The 21,568-nt window shown below is 37.8% G+C and overlaps 2 protein-coding genes across 4 annotated transcripts in view; one reads left to right on the forward strand and one right to left on the reverse strand.

Annotated features, from left to right (window-relative positions):
• The window catches only part of LOC144664342 (uncharacterized), a 40,773-nt gene extending 34,915 nt beyond the window's left edge, over window positions 1-5,858 (reverse strand). For both annotated transcript variants that reach the window (XM_078525445.1, XM_078525444.1), the window contains exon 1: window positions 5,719-5,858. The gene's annotated coding sequence lies outside the window, so the exon portion shown is untranslated. The remainder of the gene's footprint in view (window positions 1-5,718) is intronic.
• Window positions 5,859-10,782: 4,924 nt separating this feature from the next.
• Window positions 10,783-21,075, forward strand: LOC144664370 (uncharacterized). 2 transcript variants are annotated; one of them, XM_078525490.1, is made up of 4 exons: window positions 10,783-11,250; window positions 17,535-17,577; window positions 17,894-18,671; window positions 18,993-21,075. In XM_078525490.1, the coding sequence occupies exons 1-3, from the start codon at window positions 10,816-10,818 to the stop codon at window positions 18,094-18,096; spliced, it is 681 nt and encodes a 226-aa protein (XP_078381616.1). In that variant the 5' UTR covers window positions 10,783-10,815; the 3' UTR covers window positions 18,097-18,671; window positions 18,993-21,075. The 2 variants fall into 2 exon arrangements, with proteins under 2 accessions (XP_078381616.1, XP_078381617.1); XM_078525491.1 differs by lacking the exon at window positions 10,783-11,250 and adding an exon at window positions 12,553-12,932.
• Window positions 21,076-21,568: the final 493 nt, after the last annotated feature.

The raw sequence follows: 21,568 nt of genomic DNA on the forward strand, positions 1-21,568 counted from the left end.
CAATTATTCACAAACACTGAGGTGAATAATTGTTTTAGTATATACCACACAAGTTGAATAACTAGCGGACTAAAATTCACTTTCGGTAAACAAAGCGACGCGCGAAGGCAGTTTGACTGTTTCTCTTTAGCTGCTGGGAGGTGAATAGTACTTTGCTTATCACCTTCGAGTTAACCAATTAGCGCGCGCGAAAAGCAATATTCACTTGTGTGGTATATACTAATGCCAATTATGCCATGCATAGCGCTGTCCACAAGTTGCTTGAAATTTCTCAAACATTTGCTCGAAGGCTGCCCCAAAATATGCAATTTTTTCCTTTGAAGTTAAGATTTCCAAGAATTTTCATGCAATTTCACTGCACCTGAAGTATCTAAATAACATTTTAAGGCGAAAATTTGTTGAATTACAAAGATTCCATTTACTGAGATAAATTGTGAAGCGAGCTGGAAGTTGAAACATCGGAAACCTTCTGCAAACTTCGTTCATCTTTGGAAAAGTTCGAAAAAAATATTAATGTTCGGAACCCTTTGTGTGGCCTTCGAACAACACTCGGACAATCATCGAAAATCTTCGGCTTATAATTTGATCAGAAAGCAAAAGTTACTCGAAAGGAAAATTATTTGCTCGAAGGGGAAAAATTGCTTGAAATTTGAAAAGTTAGCAAAAGGTTGCCCAGCAATTTGTGGACAGCCCTAGTCATGCAGTGGTCAATACCTGGCAAAATGCTAGTTTCGAATTGCGCTCTACTGATAACAAACAAAATTATTTAATCAAGGCTCAGAGAAATAATTTTCTTTTCTTATATTCCCCTCCTCCTCAACTTCACTGTTTGTTTGGGATCAGTAGAGCATAATTCGAAACCAGCTTTTTGTATAGAATTTTTTTTTGCAAATGCTGGGCCCAGTTTGCTCTTACGAACTGCCCGCTATTGTAATTTGACTGACCACTCCAACATCTATTGATTCCAGTTTACAAACACATCACGTGTTCGTGCTATATATGTGACTTAACTGGACACGATGTTAGAGCGCTTTTCCTTTGGCTTAGACAACGTATACAAGAAACTATAAAACTACGAGAAACAATAAATAGTCATAGTCAACTGACTTATTCCTTTAGGCTCCTAGTGGAGCAAAGGGCGTCAACAATGCTTCGCCACCGAACATAGTCAACGCCCGAATATAATTTTTTTTTACCAAGAAAGAGTTTAAGTTTTAGAGTTCTAAAAGGCAAAAAGGGGCTAATAAATACAAGTGATTCGCGCAAGCATTGACTTCCACGCAATTTTCTTTTATCTCGGTTCCAAAGGGAGTCCCTGGAGCCTCGCAGTTTCTTTAGTTTTGCTGTAGAGCCCAGCACAAACATAACGCTGTTTAAGCCCTAAATGTGCGATTATTTTTGAAATTTCTCCATTCAATTTATTGTCCAGATCCTGGTGGCTTTGTTTGCAGACCGCTGATTAACGAGTTGCAGTGAAAAGGTCTACTACCTTTGGCAACAACTTGATTAGTATGTTTCCAGGCTATTCCTTCCACCTCCTCCCAAGAATTGTAGCGCAGTGTACAAATACTAGCATGTCCCCGAGGAGATGTAGACAATGTCTGTCACTTGCAGGCTTATAGGAAGAAATCTGAGAAATGTCCTTTGCTGCATGAAAGCTCGGGTTATAAAAGGAATCAAATTTTGATCTCCGGACTTGATTAAGTTGATAAAACAGGAATTCGCATTTGTTAGATTTTTTTTATAGAGTTTTATATCACAGTGAAACCTGGAGCCCCACAGCCAATGACATGAATCTCTGTAGCCCCAATATTGTTGTCTTTTGCCGGAACCCTTAAGCGTTAAACCCCTCTGATCTGGGCACCACCAATTATCTAGTAGTAAAAATAGGTGTACTCTTTTGTATGTTTAGAATAATGACTATTGCTGTTTTCAGTGATATGCTGCCGTCGATCATCTTAGCGGACCTATCAAGAAACAGAAATTCACTTCATCCGGGTCAAAAGATCACGTCCGTCAGTTGTGATTGGTAGATTGCCATCCATTTTGTTTGTTTTTGTTTTTCACGGTTTGTTGGCTGTCGCCATAATTATGTTTGACGGCAGCAAAAAACGCAGTCGTTAGTTGTATTTTAAATTTCAGAGTAAATATAATTACAACACATTCCCCTTGCATCTTGCAAAATCTATTTAAATCTTATGCTTGATATTCATATTCTTCATTGCCGTTTTCGCTTTCAACAGCTCTGTTTAAACTAAACATAACTATGTTAAAAGGTAACATTTTTTTTTTAAATACCTTGAATTTTTTTGGCCGCCTATTGCCGTGAAGCCAATTCTCTTTGGTCACGAGGGGTTAAATTGCTTAGAAGGACTTTTACTCCTTACGTGAAAATGTATAATTGATATAATTGATCGGCGTCCGTTTAACTTAATTTAAACCTAAACTTGTCAACCTGTCGCCACCTGCATTAAGTTCACTGCTCCAGGGGAAAAGACGAAGAACTAACTGGTGCATGTTTTGGCAAAATGCTGCCAGTTTGTTTTGGCCGCCGATAAAATTAACATTTCTGAAGGACTGCCCTTCAAGTTTGAAACATAAGTAATAATGATTGTCGATGTGCCAATGTTTGTTCCGTCTCCGCCGTGCTAAAAACTTGCATGTATTTTATTATCTATTTCTTCATGGGGAAGCTGGATGACCCGGCTTCCATTGTGTGGCTTCAAAGCTCAGTCGATAGAGCATTGCACCGGAATTGCGGAAGTCACGGCTTCGAATCACATTGAAGCCCTACCGTATTTTACACCCCTCTGTAACAGACCCAGTGGAACCCGACCCAGTTGATTATTTTCCCCTACCCAGTGAAAATATAGTCTCGCCGGTACCCAGCGAATATTTTGATTTTACCCGCCTATTTTTATGCTTCCCCAGTGACTGTGCGATGTGACTTTTGTCGAATAAATCTATTAAAAAAACGAGCCCAAATAAGCCGACCCAGTGGGAAATTGGCCAACCCAGTGACTTTTTCGAAAACCCGGTGAAGATAAAGATTCCACTGGGACTGTTACAGAGGGGTGTTATTTTCTTTTTTTTTAAGGCGTCCTTTTTCTAATTGCTGAAGGAATTGGTTTTACTTTCCTAATATAATATACTTGCCCTGAAGAAGACTAACTCTTCTAGATGAGATATTGGCCAATAATTTTGCCCTTCTGCTACAAGCCTTGCAATCAATTTGTTGTTCTTGTCGTTTGCCTAAAGGAAGCTTTCAAGATGTAGGTTTTTTAGCCTCAGGGAACAGGTTTTGAATTTAAGTTTCTTAGCAACGATTGTGGTGGTCTTTTGATTTAAAAACAAGGCTGATTTTCTCGACATTTAGTCAAAAAACACTTTATCCATTTTTTGATATGTTAGAGGTTTTGGAGTTTCTTTTTGGTCTCGAACCAGGGCCTAGCGATCCGGGTTCGAGCCCTGGTCAGTGTCGCTGCATTGCGCTCTTCAGTGGGAAAGACACTTTAATCCCATAGTCCCTTTCTCTACCCTGTGGTTGAACACAAATTTGTCTTTGGACATCAGATTCTCTGTTCCCTGAGGCCATTCTCTATTTTCCAATTGCCCATAATACACTTTGTTTGCCCCCCCCCCCCCCCCCCCCAAATTTTGCATAAACTATTGTTTTCAAATTCTCTTGGGAGGACTGCATATTTCCAAACCAATAGTTTATGCAAAATTTTGGGGGCAAACAAAGTGCATTATGGGCAATTGGAAAATAGAGAATTAGCGTGGAAGACTGTCCACTTCACGAGGCCGAAAGGAATAATGACCGTTGGTTAATACAGTCAACTCTCTCTAAGACGGACACCGTCGGGACCGGCCCCAACTGTCCGTCTTATAGAGGTGTCCGCCTTATAGAGAGTCGAGGTAACGTGACACCAGAAATTTGAGACGATAAAGCTAAACGGCTATGCACAACGAATACACGTCTTTTTAGTCGCTTACGTTAGCAAAACCTATAAAGTGTAACAAAAATAATATAGAGATCGACTTTTTGTTAATAACAAACGGTGATACTCTAAGTAGAAAACTAAATCTACAAGTTTAAGCAGAGAAGTAATGCGTTTTAGCGGATTGTTTTTGGTAAATTTGGTATTCTAAAGGCGCTGACCTGCTATGCTATATGTCGATAACAAGTTTTGAAGTATTATTCACGAAAAAATAACTTTTAGTGCCTGTCCGTTGGCGGTTTCAAAGTGTCCGTTGTCCGTCTTAGAGAGGTGTCCGTCTTACAGAGAGTTTTCTTACAGTAAAATGACTGAAAAACGGCAGGGACCATAACCAGGTGTCCGTCTTATGGAGGTGTCCGTCTTATAGAGGTGTCCGTTAAGAGAGAGTTGACTGTACTCGTGTATGTTTTCGCACCAAATAAAAAGAAATATTTTTCTACTGACATTGAGGTAAGTCCCTGATTTAAGGCTGTTAAAAGCATTTACCCTTGAATTTGGCAAGTGTACGGCAGTGGTTGCCTCTTTAAAATTTGGCCACAATAAGTGGCAGACCACACACTGCCAGATCTGTGCCGAATCCGCACATTTAAACGAAAGAGTATAGTATAGTTTAAAATACATCGTTCAATTAATATTTTTCGTGATTTTGTTTTTGAACTAGTCCAAAACTACCACTTTAAAAACAAGATTTGGATTCTCTATGATGTGGAGGTTCGAAATGGGACCTTTCCCGGGATGGTTTGAACTAGAAAACAAAGAACAAAACCAAAAAGCGTTTCTAAATATTTCATGAAGGCCAACTTTTGCGACACGTTAAACAAAATCGTTTGAGGGCCATCGTCATCATCTGAGAACACGTTCTCAGACAATGACAAATTTATCCCAATTCAAATATAGGCATATTCCTAAACCTGCGCAGCCGTTAATTGAAATGAATATATATTGTAGATCACTTCAAAAAGCACCGTTTGGACGTCATCCGGAAAAGAGTTGAGCTGTCGGCGCCTGAAAATTTTACGAATCCAGGCCACAACCTGGACGATATGATGGTCGCAGTGATTAGAGCAAGCCTGGCTGACCAAGAAAAGAGAAGGCGTGAAGAAATGCGACTCATCTTTAATTATAAGACCCTGTCACCGAGCGGGTTAATTAAACCAATTAAGACTTTGGTTTCACTGAATATATTCTTATGCGAGATTTGCGCACATGCAGTCAGGGCCGTAACCAGACATTTGCCATAGACGAGGCAAGATCTTACCATGAGGTTGTGGGGGCATGCCCTTAAAAGTTTTGAAATCTAGAAGCCGTGAAAATCTTTCCGCAACATATATTCTTGAGAAATATTAAATCTTGTTCGACATGGGATTATTTTCCTATCAAAACATATTTTGTTTTCAATTTTTTTTTGTTGTTTTTGTTTTTTTTGTTTTCAATTTTAAAATCTAGACACAGTAGACAATGCAAGTGCCTCGTCTTGCCGTTTGCTAGTCACGGCCCTCGCCGTCGCTTTCTTTGCACGCGTGAGTTTCAAACCTCGGTTAATTTGAATTTCCATCGTTTTTAGCATACGTGAACAACGTCGTTTTCACTTTTTACTACTGATGAAGGCAGCACTGCCGAAACGTTTAGTTTTACATTGAATTTTACATCGTTGAACATAACAGTGTCCAATAAGTATATTCCTTACCTGTTACATGCTGAATATTTCATCACTTACCCTAATGCAGTTCAATTCTACGATGTCTTTGTACGCGGAATATAATCTAGCTTTGTAGGATCATGGTTCGTGATTATCCTTATTGCAGTTATCGCAGTACTGCTTGATAGAAAAAAGCCAGCTCTAGAACAAATAAACGGGCGTAGCAAGAGGGAGTGAATTTATATTTGGAATTGCTTTTTTTAGCTACCGCAAACACAGCAGCAATATCCCAATATCACAGCTTCGTCTTAATCAACATTTGGCTCACCTACAATTTTTCGAAGTTAAAAAAAAATCGTAAAGATTGTATCACTTGTTAATCACTCTCTCTTCTAGTGTAACTTACCATCAATTTATTCTGATCGGCATAAAACGATTGAAATGCTCGTCTGGTACAGGACAAGAGTCGGTCTCTCATCCAAAAAAAAAAAACAAACATCCGCAAACAACACAAAACAAGAATTGCAAATTATGAACGTTTGAAATTGTTTTAATTGCACCTGCAGCTGATTAAATTGACCAAGGAAAGCTACGAAACTGGAACACAAAGGAAAGAAGAGCAAATTAAAGCAATCAAGCAATCAGTTATTGTTGGGTTAGAAGACGTGGAGTCATCAACTTTAACCACGAAAAGCAATATCTAGTTAGTATTATACCGTTCTTAAAACCAAGGAAATCACTTGGCGCCTTTTGAAAGTCGTTTAAGTGCCTTCAAGATTATGTTTTGACCTATGCTCCATTTCCAGCCGTTTCAATTTGTGAGCCGGCGATCCATGGAAGGAGGATGACAACCGGACTCCCAAAACGTCTGTTTTTTTTTGTTGTTTTTATAACTTCGCTGTAACTTGAGCCGGCTTGCTGCTTCTTCTCTCTGCGTGACTATGGAAATATTTTTTCCCGTTTAACCGTTCGTCAAAATAAATTTGTTCGCAGTTGCGTGAAAGATTTTTTTTGGCAATTTGACAGACAAGCAAACATCGGAATACGTCCCGATAAGTTATATTATTTAAGAAATCAGATCATTATATATCTCTCGTTTCATTATATTTGCTGGCAGGCCATGTGGAGTTTCATGTTGTATGCAGAAACAAGAACTGAAAACAGTTTTGAAACCAGAGGAAGAATGCAAAAATAGATGGCAACAGTTACTTGTGAACACTTTATTTAAGTACTTAACTTATTCATATCAAATTCATTCATGCGGCATAAGTTATATTGTTTTCTTACGTGGCCTAGATAAAGTTATATTTTTACGTAATGGAATCCACAGATAAAGAAAACATTCGTAAAATTTCTTATTTTTGACACCTAAGCATAAGTCTTTTGCAACAATCTGAATCACGTGACCAGTTGCGGTGAAGAAAGGAACTGGGAGCTATATGATGTTACAATTAGCCTAAATGCCAATTTGAAGTCCACTACTGTGTAACGGCGAGATTTTTGGATGGGTTTAACATTATTGAATTTAGAAGATTTTGTGTTGAAGTCTAGAAAAAGCCCTTGCATGCAATCCAAAAAAATATTTCCCATAATTTGATTAGAACAGATTAACTAAAGCATAAAGATGCAAAAATAAATGTAAAAAGCCGATTTTTTGCTAAATTCAAGAGGCCATTATCACGACCAACAATTAACCATGCGATGTGCGTAAATATCAGTTTCAAAGTGTCTAGATTTGCATAATAACAATACAATCATAAAAATTCCTGAGACATATATATATCATACTGCAATGCCGTTGAGTCAAACCGAAAACTCTCACTGACTGTTGCTCTGAAATAGATTACATTCAATAGATTTCTTAAGAAAGGAATTTTTTATATGTCACAACTGCAAGGGGTTGGGGCCGGGGAATCGAGCCAATGACCCTCGGTGCTTCCATCGGATGATGTAACCACTTAACTACAGGGAAGCCGGTGGTGACTTAGCTCGTTAACCTACAGGGGTACAGGGGGGAGAGGGAGTGGGGTGGATGCTACCCCTCCCTATCGAAATTTCAAAATTCGTTTATTTTACTTGCTAGTAGCATTTTGGCTTTTCGTACTAATTTGCTTTATTTATTCATTTTATTTTAAAGAGTCTGACCCACCATTGCATGCGCGCCGTTGTTGTTTACGAGCGCGGAGGACCACAACTATTGATGAGCTTCCGGGGACCGAATAAAAGAAGAGGAGATAAGACTCAGCACAGCGCGGGAAACAGATTCTCTCGGTCGCCCACTGGCTTTGGGGGCCCCAAAAATGGCGGAGAAAAAGGTGAGAAATCTGTTTGTATCGCGATCTGAATGCAGAACAAGTCTATCGCTCTTATAGCTTCTCAACAGTTTGTGATCTCGAACGATCGCTGTTTGAAAGAAGCGTACGGAAACGATGTTTTGTGGGCCTCTGCGCTCGTAAACAACAACAGGCGCGCAATGCAAAGTGGGTGGGTCAGATTCTTTAAGATGGTGGATCTAATGACGTCTTGAGTAACTATTTTGTAACTTTTGACATGTATTTTTATGAAATGAATAAAGACATTATCATCATCATCATCATCCTCATCTTCCTAGCCTCCTCCACCTCCTCCTCCTCCTCCTCCTCCTCCTCCTCCTCCTCCTCCTCCTCCTCCTCTTCATCATCATCATCATCATCCTCATCATCATCATCATCATTATTATTTCATTAAGTTATGTATTGTAATGTTCATTTCTAAACGTGACCTGTTATCACCTTCGATCGGAAGTAGATTGTCACTGGTTTGTTAAAAATAGTTTTTTACATTTGTACGTCTTAGAAGGAGCTCTGAGGGCATTTGAATTAAACAGCAAACTGTGTTTATTTTTTCCAAATCGTAGCGTCAAATTTCTGGCCACACCAGCGGAGAGGATTTGAAACAAAAGAGAATTAAACGGAGTTGGAACACAGACGCTAGACAGGTATCTATCAGTTTATAGCTTCCATTAGTAGTCTCAATCAAGTGGACCGCCCTGGCGTTATTAAATTGCCCCATGTTTGCGAAATGGTAATACAACGGAACTCTAAATAAAAACTTCTAGTCATCTAAAAGATGTCCATCTGAAAGGAACACAAAACGAAGTTTTCAGATAAAATAACAATAAAAGGAATAGGAAAAAAGGCCATTTACAAATCGCAAATCATCTTACATCATGGCTAGCACAATATCGCCTTCAGGTGCACTTATTAAGAAAACGGAACAACCTCTTATGCTCTTGCGTAGATATTAAAATGTTTTAAAAACAGGAAGCATTCAGAAGCGTGGTCGGTCAGACAATTATATTTTTTTGAAAAACTACACACTTAAAATAATGGATTTAATGCAAAATATCACAATTGCACGGAAGTCTTGCATTGTTCAAACTCACGCTCGATTAATAACGTGGACGCTCAAATAAATTGTGTTTTTATTCGAAAAATAATTATAATTAAAATCATTTCAGAGGGTCGCGTCTTATGCTGATTTTAGCGGGATTTCAAGAAGCTTAATATACCTATATCGAAAAAAATCCACAGAAAATCTTTGCTCTGTAAAACACTGACTGCAACCCATTAGGAAGTGAGTACGTGAGAGGTGCCTACGGCAATGACGAGGATAGAAATGAATTACAGATTGAGCTATTTTAATTTCTTCCATGCATTGACATATTGCAAAACGTCGTCGTTCCTTTTATTCCACTTTATGTAATCGCATGCTTTCTATCCAAACTAGACTACGAGCAGGCTCTTTCGACCTTCGGGGGCAGCGGGGCACAGCGAGCCTGACGCTGCCCCCAAAGAGAGCCTGCTTTGCTCACCGTGAGTCGCGGCTTCGCCGCTCACACGCTGCCCCCAAAGAGAGCTTGCTTGCAGACTATATCCAAACGGATTTTACCCTGCTTTACCACGAAAGTGATCAACATCTTAAATCTCCTCACAATGTTGATATTTGATTATGCAGAAAGTCATGTGACAAAAATAACGAAAAAGTGACCTGGCAAAAGAGACGCATTCACGTATCACCGAATTCAAAGAATTCCCAGAACTAGCGTTCGGAATATAATTTGTCGGTCTCAAATGGTCAGAACTGAATTAAATCAGAGTCTTGTTTCACATTTAAATCATATATCTGCCCAGTTAAAGATCATTGTTTTAGAAATTTTTTTTTGTTTAAATTTATAGCTCTTGAATAATTGATGTTCAATTTGTGTGTCATTCGGCGTAGGTTAACAGAATTGTACCACACAATTCTGCCTCTACCACACATCTCTCTATTTTTCTTTTCTTTCCATTTAAAAACTTGGCAGTAAGCATGGACTTCATTTTTATTAATTTCCTGTTTGAAACAGACCAATTAGAACATTCAACCTAATTATAATCAGTAACTATTGATCAAGCGATAATCAAAAAGTTTGGCTTTTATTAAAAAGAAAGCCTCGGGTCTCATTTTGAAATAACAACGATTGTGGATTTCAAATTGTTTCTGTTGGTTGTATAGCAATAGCTTCGAGTCGCCTTGAGCCGATTATAAGTACACCTGAAAAAAAAATTGCATTAAACAAAACTGTAATAATAATTGAGTTTAACGCCTTAGCGGTTAGCCACTTTTGACTTGAACGTGTTATTGATTCCTATTTTAAATTAAAATCAAAATGAATTTTCATGTCATGCATTTGAAAATCTATTTTTTAAACGTTAGTACATCATTACTTAATCCAATCTTAAAACGTATAATGAAGTACTTTAAATTCGAGTTAAGAGTGATGGAGGATATTTCCGTTTTCTTAGTGGAAGCTTTAAAGTTTAGTCCGTATGGCATCGAGGTGTGATTTTTTTGCCAATTATTATAATTTTAGATAATTAAAACGCACAAATGTCAGTAGAATCCCCATCAAGCAGACATGTGCTATATTACAAATAAATATGTAAACTATCTTACCACTTTGAAAAATCCTAGTTTTTAACCTCTTATAACGGAGAAATTTTTCTCCCGTTCAGGGAAATTTCTAAAATTATATCATTTCTTAAAAATAACTGTCATTAGTGTCAGGGTAAACAAATTGCCTCGGAAGACTCAAATTACTAAAAGCATCTGCCTCATTATCATAAAACGCATTTCAATCAAGATGTCAAAATGTGAATGATTCATGTTGAAACAGCTGGAAAAAAACCGTATTTGTTCCATGACCTGCGGTTGAATTCAAGAACTGAAATGGCAGGATTTTGTTTAACACTAGTCTTGGTTGTACTTCCTCAGATTTTGACTCTTATTCAAGCCTGTGATCCGTTTTTCGGTGACGGATTCGACCCAAACCACGAAAGTACCCGAAGTCGAATACTTAAAGGAAAACGTCTTTTCGTAGACGGATCGAATCCAACGTTTTCAGCAAGTGCTGTGTTTACTTCTCTGGAATGCCTTGACATTTGTTTAAGATCTGAACACTGTGTCTCCTTCGACTTTCTGGGCTTTAATGAGAACATTTGCAGAATACATCGAGTTGTGCAACACACGATGCCTTTAATCGTGGAAAAGGATTGGACCCACTTCAACATGAGCTCTGATTACTTACGACAGGTAGGCTGGGTAATCAATGTTTCAACACGATCATCCCTTAATATTTCAAATTTATAAGCATTGAAAAAATAATAACATCATAACATTCTAAGTTTATAACCAACGCTTTACTATAGATAGTAACCATTCCAGGTTATGTCATTCATAAATATCTTCAACACACTGGGATAAACAACAGCTGTATGATTTTGATAGCTTGTGGTTGCACGGGAGAAATGTTAACTATTTATTTATGGCCATCAATTTATTTTTATTAGTTGGGGCTTGAAGGTGTATATACAATTTAGCTACACCCTAAGCTTCGAATTAAAAAAAAGAGCCCTTGTATTTTTTTTTAATTGTTCCGTGTTTACTACAATTATTGAAATACGATAATAAGCGTTTAGTAAAAAGGTTGCTGTAGATGTACACAAGCTACCATGTGTCTATCCCGAAAGTCGCCTTTTGGGTTATGTTCATATTATTTTGGCTGGAGATGCTGGTAAATTTTTGGCGCTTGTTATTTTATTACTCTTGGTGTGGGATTGTGCTGGTACTAAGAAATATCCTTTTTTCGAGGCATAGAACGGTTTTAATGTTGTGAACTTTTAAGTTATAATAATTTACTCTTGACATATTGATACATGTATCAGCTTGCACTACACGTTTACTCTGATTTGTGCTTAAAATTAAAAATTATATTCCCGAATTAGAAAAATGGAAACTGCTCGTTAATTTGTAGCTGTTAAAGATGACAGAAATTTAAGCTAACCGCCAAAAAACCAAGTGATCTTTAGTATTTTCGCTGAAATTTCGCAGTTGTTATGGTTTTTATATGCGAGCTGAAGACGTTTTGACTTGCATAAAAAGACATACAGGCTTATCATATTGCAGACACTAAAATCACAAAATTTTATTTAGATGATTAATATTTTTTGGAGATGTCGAGACGTGGAATTTCAGTCTGCACCCCCCCCCCCCCCCCCCTCCTCCCTTATTTCTCCAAAATGACATTCATTCGACAACGCGATGGGTTATGAGGCATACTTATCTGTTGTTTAAATAAATTTATGCCATGACGACTTATTTGAACATGTTTTCTGATATTTATCTTTTTTTAAAGGGTGGAAGTCGCTTTGAAAAAAAAAAAACACTGTAACTGACTGCTTGCTCTACCAAATTGATTTAACTTTATTCACAACATAACTGAGATTTGGTTAAATTTACATAGTAAATAAATCTTTTGTTTGTGAAAAAGTCGCGATAAATTACACTTAACCGCTAAAATCAGTCATTTACACATCGACCAACCGTCGTGTTTAACCAAAGGTCTCAAAATGGCTACGCTATTTTTTAAAATGGTTTGCATTGTTTTTTGTAACGTCTTGACGACGCTTATAATCCACGACAAGTGCTCGGCTCAGCCGCACGACAAACTCTTGGAATTTCAAGAAAAGAAAAAGCTTCGAACATTCAATGGACAACGACTGGCTTCACAGGAAGCGAAAGTTTTCGAACGTGATGTTTTAAGTAATTTGCAATGCTTAGACATTTGTTTAAGAACGGAGCAGTGTGCTTCGGTTGACATCAAAGAAACAAACTCCAAAAAAATCTGCAGGGTAAACCGCGCAAGCCAAGAGCATTTTCTGGAAGACAAGGATAATTGGTCGCATATAAATATAAGTGCACAGTATTTGAGGAAGGTAAGCTCACATATGTGAAAATCAGTGTAATCCATTTTATTTCAATGTTAAACGATTATTTTTTTTACAAATATTTCCCTTTGTAAAACAAAATATTGTAATTAATAGTTTCGGCAAATAACGGTTTCTAATTACCATTCCTAGTCGCAAACTCAAATCACAGATTTTAAAATCTTTGTGTCCACTTGCAGGGTTAACTTGTGCTTACGACAAAAAAAATATATTTCAACTTCATGTTTATATTAGTCGCTTCCCTTAAGTGTCAGTTTGATATCAGATTGGATCGTGCCTAGACTGTTTAATACATATTAGCGATCATTTATACCATGAAATTATTTTATGGCAAATTATAGCGTGAACTTTTTATGACCACAAAATTAAAATTTCTAATATAGCAGAAGTAAACTTGAAATATTACATTTGTTTGTTTAAGTTCTGATCGATCGATCATTCGCGTTTGTTGTAAATACTAAAATTTTAATGTGTCCTTTCGTTTAATTACTTTTTTGCTCATTACCGATATATTGCCGATATAGAACAACTTATTACTTATCAGACCGACTTGAATAGGGTAGAGACTAAAAAACATTGATTTACATGCTTAAATTGTAAAGAAAAAGCTTCTGTGTGGGTTGATAGAGCTGGGAAAGTTACAGCTGTTCTTAAATATTTAACCAGCATGCTTAAATACAAAACTGCGGGATTTACGATCGTGTCAAAATAAACGAAGTCATTTGCCCAGTCCATGAACAAATTAAACACCTTTGATTAAACAAAGTCTTGTTTTCTTTAAACTCACTTTAAATGTAAATCAGTAAAACATTTAATCAATTACCTCCTTCTAGCTAACCGCAGCAAGTCCCTCTATATCAGCTATATTGCTAAAAAAGAAATAGACAGATCAATTTACTGCAGATGTTACCCCCTGTTTGTGCCTGTAAGAAATAAACATGACTGATAGAATGTCTGTGTATAATATAAGATTCGTTCTAGTGAAAAGATCGTTACCACTCCAGGAGAATGTCCAATTTTGGAAATGTGGAAAACAATAGCGTGACGTAACAACATGGCGGTTGTCAATTCTTCCCGAGTGGACTCCACTAGAATTTTATATTTGCCTTTTTTCACGTTTTCCCGTGGTGCGTTTCCTGCCAGATGGTAACACAACACAAAGAAAGCATTGAAGAAGCGTTATGCGTTACAATTGTGTAAAATCACGGCGGATTGTGCGCGGAGGTTAGAATTTACTTTCGATGCGTATGTTTGTTTTGGTTGTCTTTCGGGTCGTTTCTTCAGCTTTAATCCAGTGTATCTCTTGTGAAAAATTTTTCTGAGCTTTGAAAAAATTCAGGGATGTTCTACAGTTATTCTAGTTGCTCTGTGCGAAATCTGAGCGATGGGCCGCGATTTGGGTGGATGGGCTGCGATTTTTGCTGGAAGCCATCGTCTACGCAACGGTGAGACTGCTTACAACTAATCTGTTTGGGCTTCTTTTCGTTCGCTTCAGTCGCTTTGATGGATAATTGACGTCAAAGAACCTCTTAAATATATCCAGGATCGCCACAGATTATCTACTGGACGTGTTTAAAGACACAACAAGGTCAACAAGCACAACAGGATGCGTGCTTTGTTTTCTTTCTGGTTTCTTTGGACCGAAGGTCGACGCGCGGCTGAAAAGCGCACAAGCACATTGAAATGTATTAAAAGGAAGGGTATCTGGCAAAAGAAATCAAGCACGGACTCGCCTGAAGCGAAGGAAATTATTTTCTCGATTAGATTCAATTTCTTGATAACCTGGAGTTAGAAAAACATGGAAGGAGTGAGAACCCTGGCGAGCTGCGTGTTTGCGCCATGCCAGGGAAGGCGAAGGAGACTTCAGTCAATGTATGTTCCTGCATTTCAGTGTAGTCAACTTAATTCTAACCAGCTAGGAGTTCTGACGGTCTTGTTGTTATGTTTATGAGAAGCTCAAAATGCCATGATGTTTTCAAATGATTGAGCTAGCCTTCGAGTTGAGGTCATCGGTCTAATTGATTTCCTGGCCAGCTATTTTGCGAAGCAGAGTTTGACACCTTTTGACGCCTATTTGTTGATGAAATATATGTTAGAAAGGTTTGTTGTGACTCATTTTTATTGCAAGATAAAACTCAGTACAGCTCACTTTATGTTTTCACTACAAGACCAGCAGATTATGAGCTGCGCGAAGGATTTTTCTTTTCTAATATTTTTATTGTGTTGCCAAGCCAGGCTGTCTGATTTGCAGCAATGTAATGCCAGTGTAATGTGTCGCTTCCTTCGACGCGTGTTCTATTTTCTTTACTCAGTTGCGCCAAATATTCATGTGACTTCTAGGAAGCTATTTACTTTTTCGTTTAATTCGCAGAAAACAAGTAATAAGTTTAACGGCTTATGCAAACCTTCGACTATCAATTTGTTAGACCGGTCAATTCTGGCACGATACCAACTGTAAATGTTTTCATGTCAGTTTGCGACATCACTTTTAATTTTTGAATTCGAGACGCCGGCAAGCTAATGCCCGGGATAATTGTGAGAGTATCTTATCTGAAAATCGGAGTTCAGAGCTCCTGTTAATTTACCAAACCAAGTGCTTTGTGTGTCACTGATATGTACATAGCGCGCGACGGAAAACGTTCGTTTCCGCTTTACTCACTCTCGGCCAAGAGAGATAAACGGCATATTTTTTTCTTTCTGTAAGCCGTGAATAAAGTTAGGCCTAGGATGCTTAAATCCTTGCATGATGTGGCGTAAACTGCGATAGTATCTTATTTTAAAAGCGGAGTTCATAGCTCAGTTCTTTTAATTTACCCTGAAAACCAAGTGCATAGTGTGGACATAGCGCTCGACAGAAAAGCCTCTAAAATACAAGCGCTCGTCTCCGCTTTACTTATTCCTGTCCAAGAGAGGTCAATGGCATATTTTCTACTTTCTGTAAGCTGTGAATTTCCGCTTAGTTAATAGAACGAAGCTTCTTTCATTCGAATTCGAGTTCTGTACACTTCGCTGTTCTAGATTTCGATCGACAGAGCAGGAATATTTTATGTCAACAGACCTCGCATCATGTGACTCCAAATTCGAGCAATGATTGGATAACTGTTTGTTTTGATCTGCGGATCAAAACATTTCCAAAAGTGGACATTCGTCTGAACTGGTTACATATCAATAAATATGGAAACCATAAATCTCATACATTTACGAGTACCATTAAATATAATTTAGCACCACCCTTAAACATCACAGACTTTTGCTCATGACCAATAAGCAGTTTAATAAATTATTTGCTTTAGTTTATATACTCTACATAAAAATGTACGATTTAAACTACTTGTAAAGTTTATAATTTAAATTTAATTGCAATGACTTAACTACAAGTGTAATTGTAATTACTTCAAATCACTGGAAGTATAAGTTGTTAATTGCAGACAGGCACTGCCGTGCACAATTAGCACCCTTTTGAATGTAGCGATCAAATTAAGCGGTTGTTGGATTATCCCGAATGTGGCGACTCTCCTAAAAACCTCAAACAACGTAACTTGCTAAACAGTAAACAAAATAACAGAAAAAAAACTGTATACGTACCAAAGCGGTATTATCTGTTTTAGCTGACCCTCTTTCCAAGGGCAGTTGATGTACTGAAATGTTTTTAAACAACTTTAATTGTTTATCCCTGTAATAAAACAGAACTGGTTGCGCTTGCGAAGTTTTGCTCAAAATAATTTATTTTATTGGTATGAGACGACTCACATATTGTACACATTTTATCTTCTCGAAAGTTGCAACCTTCTGAAAATATGAGCGAGATGAGAAGGCTACAGAATCCTACAGATAGAGGGCTATAAGTTTAATTTCCATTACTGTCGTATGTTACCCTCTTAAAATGAAGTAGCTTACTTGCTTGCTTACTCCTTTTGATTCAGATTATGTGGCCGAGAAAACTGAAATGAGATATATGAAACCATTATATTTGTATGCACACTTCGCCGATAATATATTTTTAAAATTAAGGTTAAAAAGCTGTTAAATATCACTGAACGTTTTCGATATATTTGATCATCATCATCAGATCATCATGATGATCAATCACATCGAAAACGTTCATAACCTAATTTTTTTCTAAAATTATATTTGTAGTACTTGAATTAAAAGAAAAAACATGCTCGCATCAGCTTTCATAACTAACAATAGTTCCGCTACAAGTCTAACAATGTCAACAAACTGTAAGCTCGAGTTTCTAGGAGCGAATAGTCAACATAACCCAATCTATTTGACTATGAGGGCTGATGCGGTCATTTTCTTCTAGTGGGCACTGTGCATAATGCCAGTCAAAAACCTTTCTTTAAAAAAAAAATAGAGAGTAACTTTTCATTTCAAGGGCAACGCGCGCGCGAAATAACACACCATAATGAATGTCTTCCAAAGTCATTGTTATATTACTGAATCAACTCTTTCCAAAAGAGTATATTTACCACTCGGAAACAAGTAGTCTTATTGGGTTCGTAAAATATTTAGTGAAAATACACATTAAATGTGAAATATTTTTATATATATTACTTATGTTACGAGATGTTATAACGTTTCTTACAGATTTTGAGTTCAGCGGTTGACGAATGTGAAGGCAGGGAAACAGGTATGAACATCAGGGAAAAAAAGTTAAATGTACCAAGACCATCGAAGTTACTGAAATAATTCGACTTCCGAGGGTGACCCGAATATGACCCATTTTTTGAACTCTATTAAAGCGTTTGAGGATACTTCGGGAAACGCTGCAAAAAACTAGCTTTTGGGGTTATTGGTATTCGTACTGGTAGTGTGTTTTGATCAATTAAAATCTAGGACGTTTGGGTAGTGACAATATTAGAAATTTTACCGTCTAATCACTGTCTTTGTGCTACCGTGGCATTTCTTAAGCCATGAATTTTTGAATTCATGAGTCTTTTTTGCAGGTGAAGCTGCTTCTATGACGCAAACCCAGGCCAAACTTAACGACTACTGTGCTAACGTGGCACCTAGCGTCGACTCATGTTCAAAGAAGAAAAAACAAGGAAACTGTGCCGGAGCTTGGATAGCTCGTGTTCATGATAGTGGATGGTGTTGTATTGATTCGAGCCACCCGAGTAAAAATTGTTGCTGCCCAATTCCACAGTAATCATCTATAGTGACTGAGAAGTGTGCTGGTTACATTTCTTTGTTATGTATTGTAGAGGCTTGAGCGATCTCGTGGCTTGCGTACAATGTATTAATCAAATTAACCCTCGGACGTACAAATAAGGGGAATGGATGTTTTTTTTCTCTCTCTCTTGCAATTTTAAAAAGGGATAATAGACTACGATGCTGAAACTCTCAGTAGCTGTTCATTCATCCCTCGTGGAAGTTTTCAACTGCGTGTCTTTTGTTGCTGCCCTACGTGTCAGTGAGCACAATGGGCAGTGCGTGAGTGAGTCCACGATTTTTTACACGATTAGCATTTTGGCTTGATCTTGTATTCACTTCCATAACTTTTTACTTTCTGTAAAAAGTGAAATCCAAAATGGTGGATCCAAAATGGCGGATTAAATGACGTCATTTGATGTAACGAAAACCTTCTGCTGGCGTCCGTCAATTCCTTATCCTCTTCCCTCTTCCGCGGTGGTAGTATGAATTTGTTTGTAGTATGTCCGAGGGTTAAGTAATACACTTTTTTTCAAATCCACGGAAACTTCACGTCGATGATAGTTTGCAAAGGCTTAAATTAAAAATTAAAAATTGCTTAAATTGGAAATTCACTGCGACGATCATTTATCACTCTCATATACATCCGCAGTTCATATATGAATCATTTCATATACATTACATCATTTCACTCCTCTCACGGGAAAATATGAACTCTCAATTGACCTCGCTCCCAATGTGTGGCTTCAATAGCTCAGTTGGTAGAGCATCGCACCGGTATCGCGGAGGTCACGGGTTCGAATCCCGTTGAAGCCCTGAATTTTTTTTCAGGCTTCTTTATTCCAATTGCTTAAATTGGAAATTCACTGCGACGATCATTTATCACTCTCAAAGGTTTACAGTGGAAATACAAAAACCGTGAACACTTTAATTATACCTTGAAGGAGAACGTAGAGAAAATAGTTCACAAATCATTCACTATAACATATTTGTTCCATCAGTGTCCGTTTGTGCATATTTCCTTCAGTTAAAGACGTCATTCTATAGATTACTGCAAACTTTTACATATCCAAGATAAATTAAATTGTTCACGGTCTTTTAATTCACAAAGTAAGAGCGGCAAACAGAGGAAAAAACATTTTATGGCAAAAAAAAAGAAATGTTAAAAAATTGAAAAGTTTAGTTTAGTTGCTAAATTCGTCTAAAAGGGGAAAAGGACTTGCGTGAAACGAAGTATATCTCCCCAATTCTATAGTGGTATTTGCATACGGTTTCGAGTTCAATTTGGAATTAATTTGCACAAGTAAGTTTTTCAAGGATAGGCCATGTACAGTATGGGGCCCAGTTCTCGGCCACTTTGTGTTCAACGCGTTTTTTCACGCCCCGGTTGAAATAAAACAGAAAGTTACTTCCATCTACCAATCGATTGATTCTTGTGCTCTAAGTATCTTGAGTTTGATCCTGCAACTCGCTATAAAAAGCACACAAGTCGAGTTTACGCGGAGGTAGGTAAATTTCTTTTCCCGGAATCTTGTTTGTGTACGGCTCCTTAAAATTCATGGACGTAGTTAAATTGATAATTTATCCGAGAGCCCCTACCAAACAGCTAATTTTTCGTCGAACCGTTGTATATTTTGGTCTTAATTTACTTCGACATCTTTTCGTGCGACTATTGCGTATTTGCCAGTTCTCGGCCACCCTGCTCGCTATCGCAGCTTAGCGCTTTTGTTTTTAATACAATTTCATCTGCTGCAGCAAGAATAAAAGAAATAAATGTTTTAAAAATAAAGTTCAATTAAATATCTAAGTTTTGAGCTGACTTTTGTCTTGTCTATTATTTCTACAACACCTAATCCTTTCAAGACTTTTCACTGCAAAATGAACCATCTAAATGTATTGGTCACACAACGTAATTCTGCGGTTTTGCCAGAACCTGCACAAAGGAAAGCAACTAGGCGCGTTAAAAACCTCATAAAATAATTTGGGATTGACATAACATAAATAAATTTACAGAGTGATTTTATGACTGAGGAAATTAATTGAGCCTTTTTATACAGATAATTACGCACAATCTTTTTGGTGGCCGAGAACTGGGCCCACAAATGGTGCTTTTATTTTTATTATTGCGCGGGCAAATTAATCATTGACCGTTCGATAGCTTTACACCAAAACGATGAATGATGAAGCTAGCTCTGGGAGAAATTTTGAGTTTCTTTGGTTATTCTGTGGAAAGAAATACAAGTTTACGCCTAAAATGGCCGAGAACTGGGCTCCGTACTGTACTGCGCATGGGCCATCAGCAAAATCCACGTATTGCGCAAACATGGGCACCGGAGGGAAGGAGAAGCAGGGGCGTCCGAAGGAAACATGGAGGAGAACGGTAGAGGGAGAGAGGCGAAAGATGGGGTTTTCCGCCTGGGCAGAGGCGGTTAATGTTGCGGAAGACAGAGTAGAGTGGAGCGAACAGATCAAAGGCCGCATTCTCTTAGAGGAGAAATAAGGAAGCAGATGATGATGATGAGTTTTTCAAAAAGCTGAAAATAACTTGACCTTGATGAGGTGTACACCTGAGCCCTCGATATGGTCATGTGATACTGGTCAGCGGATACCTTGTTTTGACAGCTGTCAATTGACCATGTTACCGTTAGAAAGTTTCCTGTTGTCTTTCAGCTAATCATAATTCAGAATATCGATGTATATTTTGCACTGGTGTTACACTTTTTGCACTGGTGTTACAACTGGACTGCACTACTCGTAGCCAATCAGAATCGAGTAATTTTTTCATGTATATTATTAATCTGATTGGCCAATTATTAATCTGATGCCTGCAGTTAATAGGTGTAGTATAGTGTTGTATATCATTTACACCATTATATTGGAAACCATAAATTTAGTAATTTGATATATTGTGAGCAAAGGTCGTTTAAATTTCAAAGGAAATGTCAACCCAAACAAATGAGTTTCCTGTTCTCAGACAAATAGCCTGCGTACAGCCTTCCTTCGAGGGGGACGCTTCAAGGCGGGGGGGGGGGGGGGGGAGGGCACAGGCTACAGGAGACTTTCCTTTTAGTCTAGTGTGAATGTTCTTGTTTTATAATCACGAAGGTATCTTGCCAAGACCATCAGAAATCCAAGATAATAAATCCAGACATGTATATAATATTAGTTTACAGTTATGTGTAATTAAGCTTGTTATCAGCAAGTGTTAGTAAAGAGTTTGTTTTAGCAATAAAAGCTGTCCAGAGCAGAAACTCGCCAATTGAAACAGTTGAATTCAAAGAAGAGTTCCTTTACTCCCGCGAGCCCGACATCCCGCCATCTAACTGATAAACTGTATCAATATGGGCAATATGAATACTACTATTAGATGGCAATAGCTGACGACCTCACGACAATTATTAGCATATAACCTAGTGGCAGGCTTAGCAAACTCGCAATAGCTGTTCAGTTGAACCTGCGATAATATGCTT

The sequence above is a fragment of the Oculina patagonica genome, chromosome 8 (assembly GCF_052425735.1).
Source record: "Oculina patagonica isolate OP01 chromosome 8, crgOcupat, whole genome shotgun sequence".
In the NCBI taxonomy this organism is placed as follows: Eukaryota; Metazoa; Cnidaria; class Anthozoa; order Scleractinia; family Oculinidae; genus Oculina; species Oculina patagonica.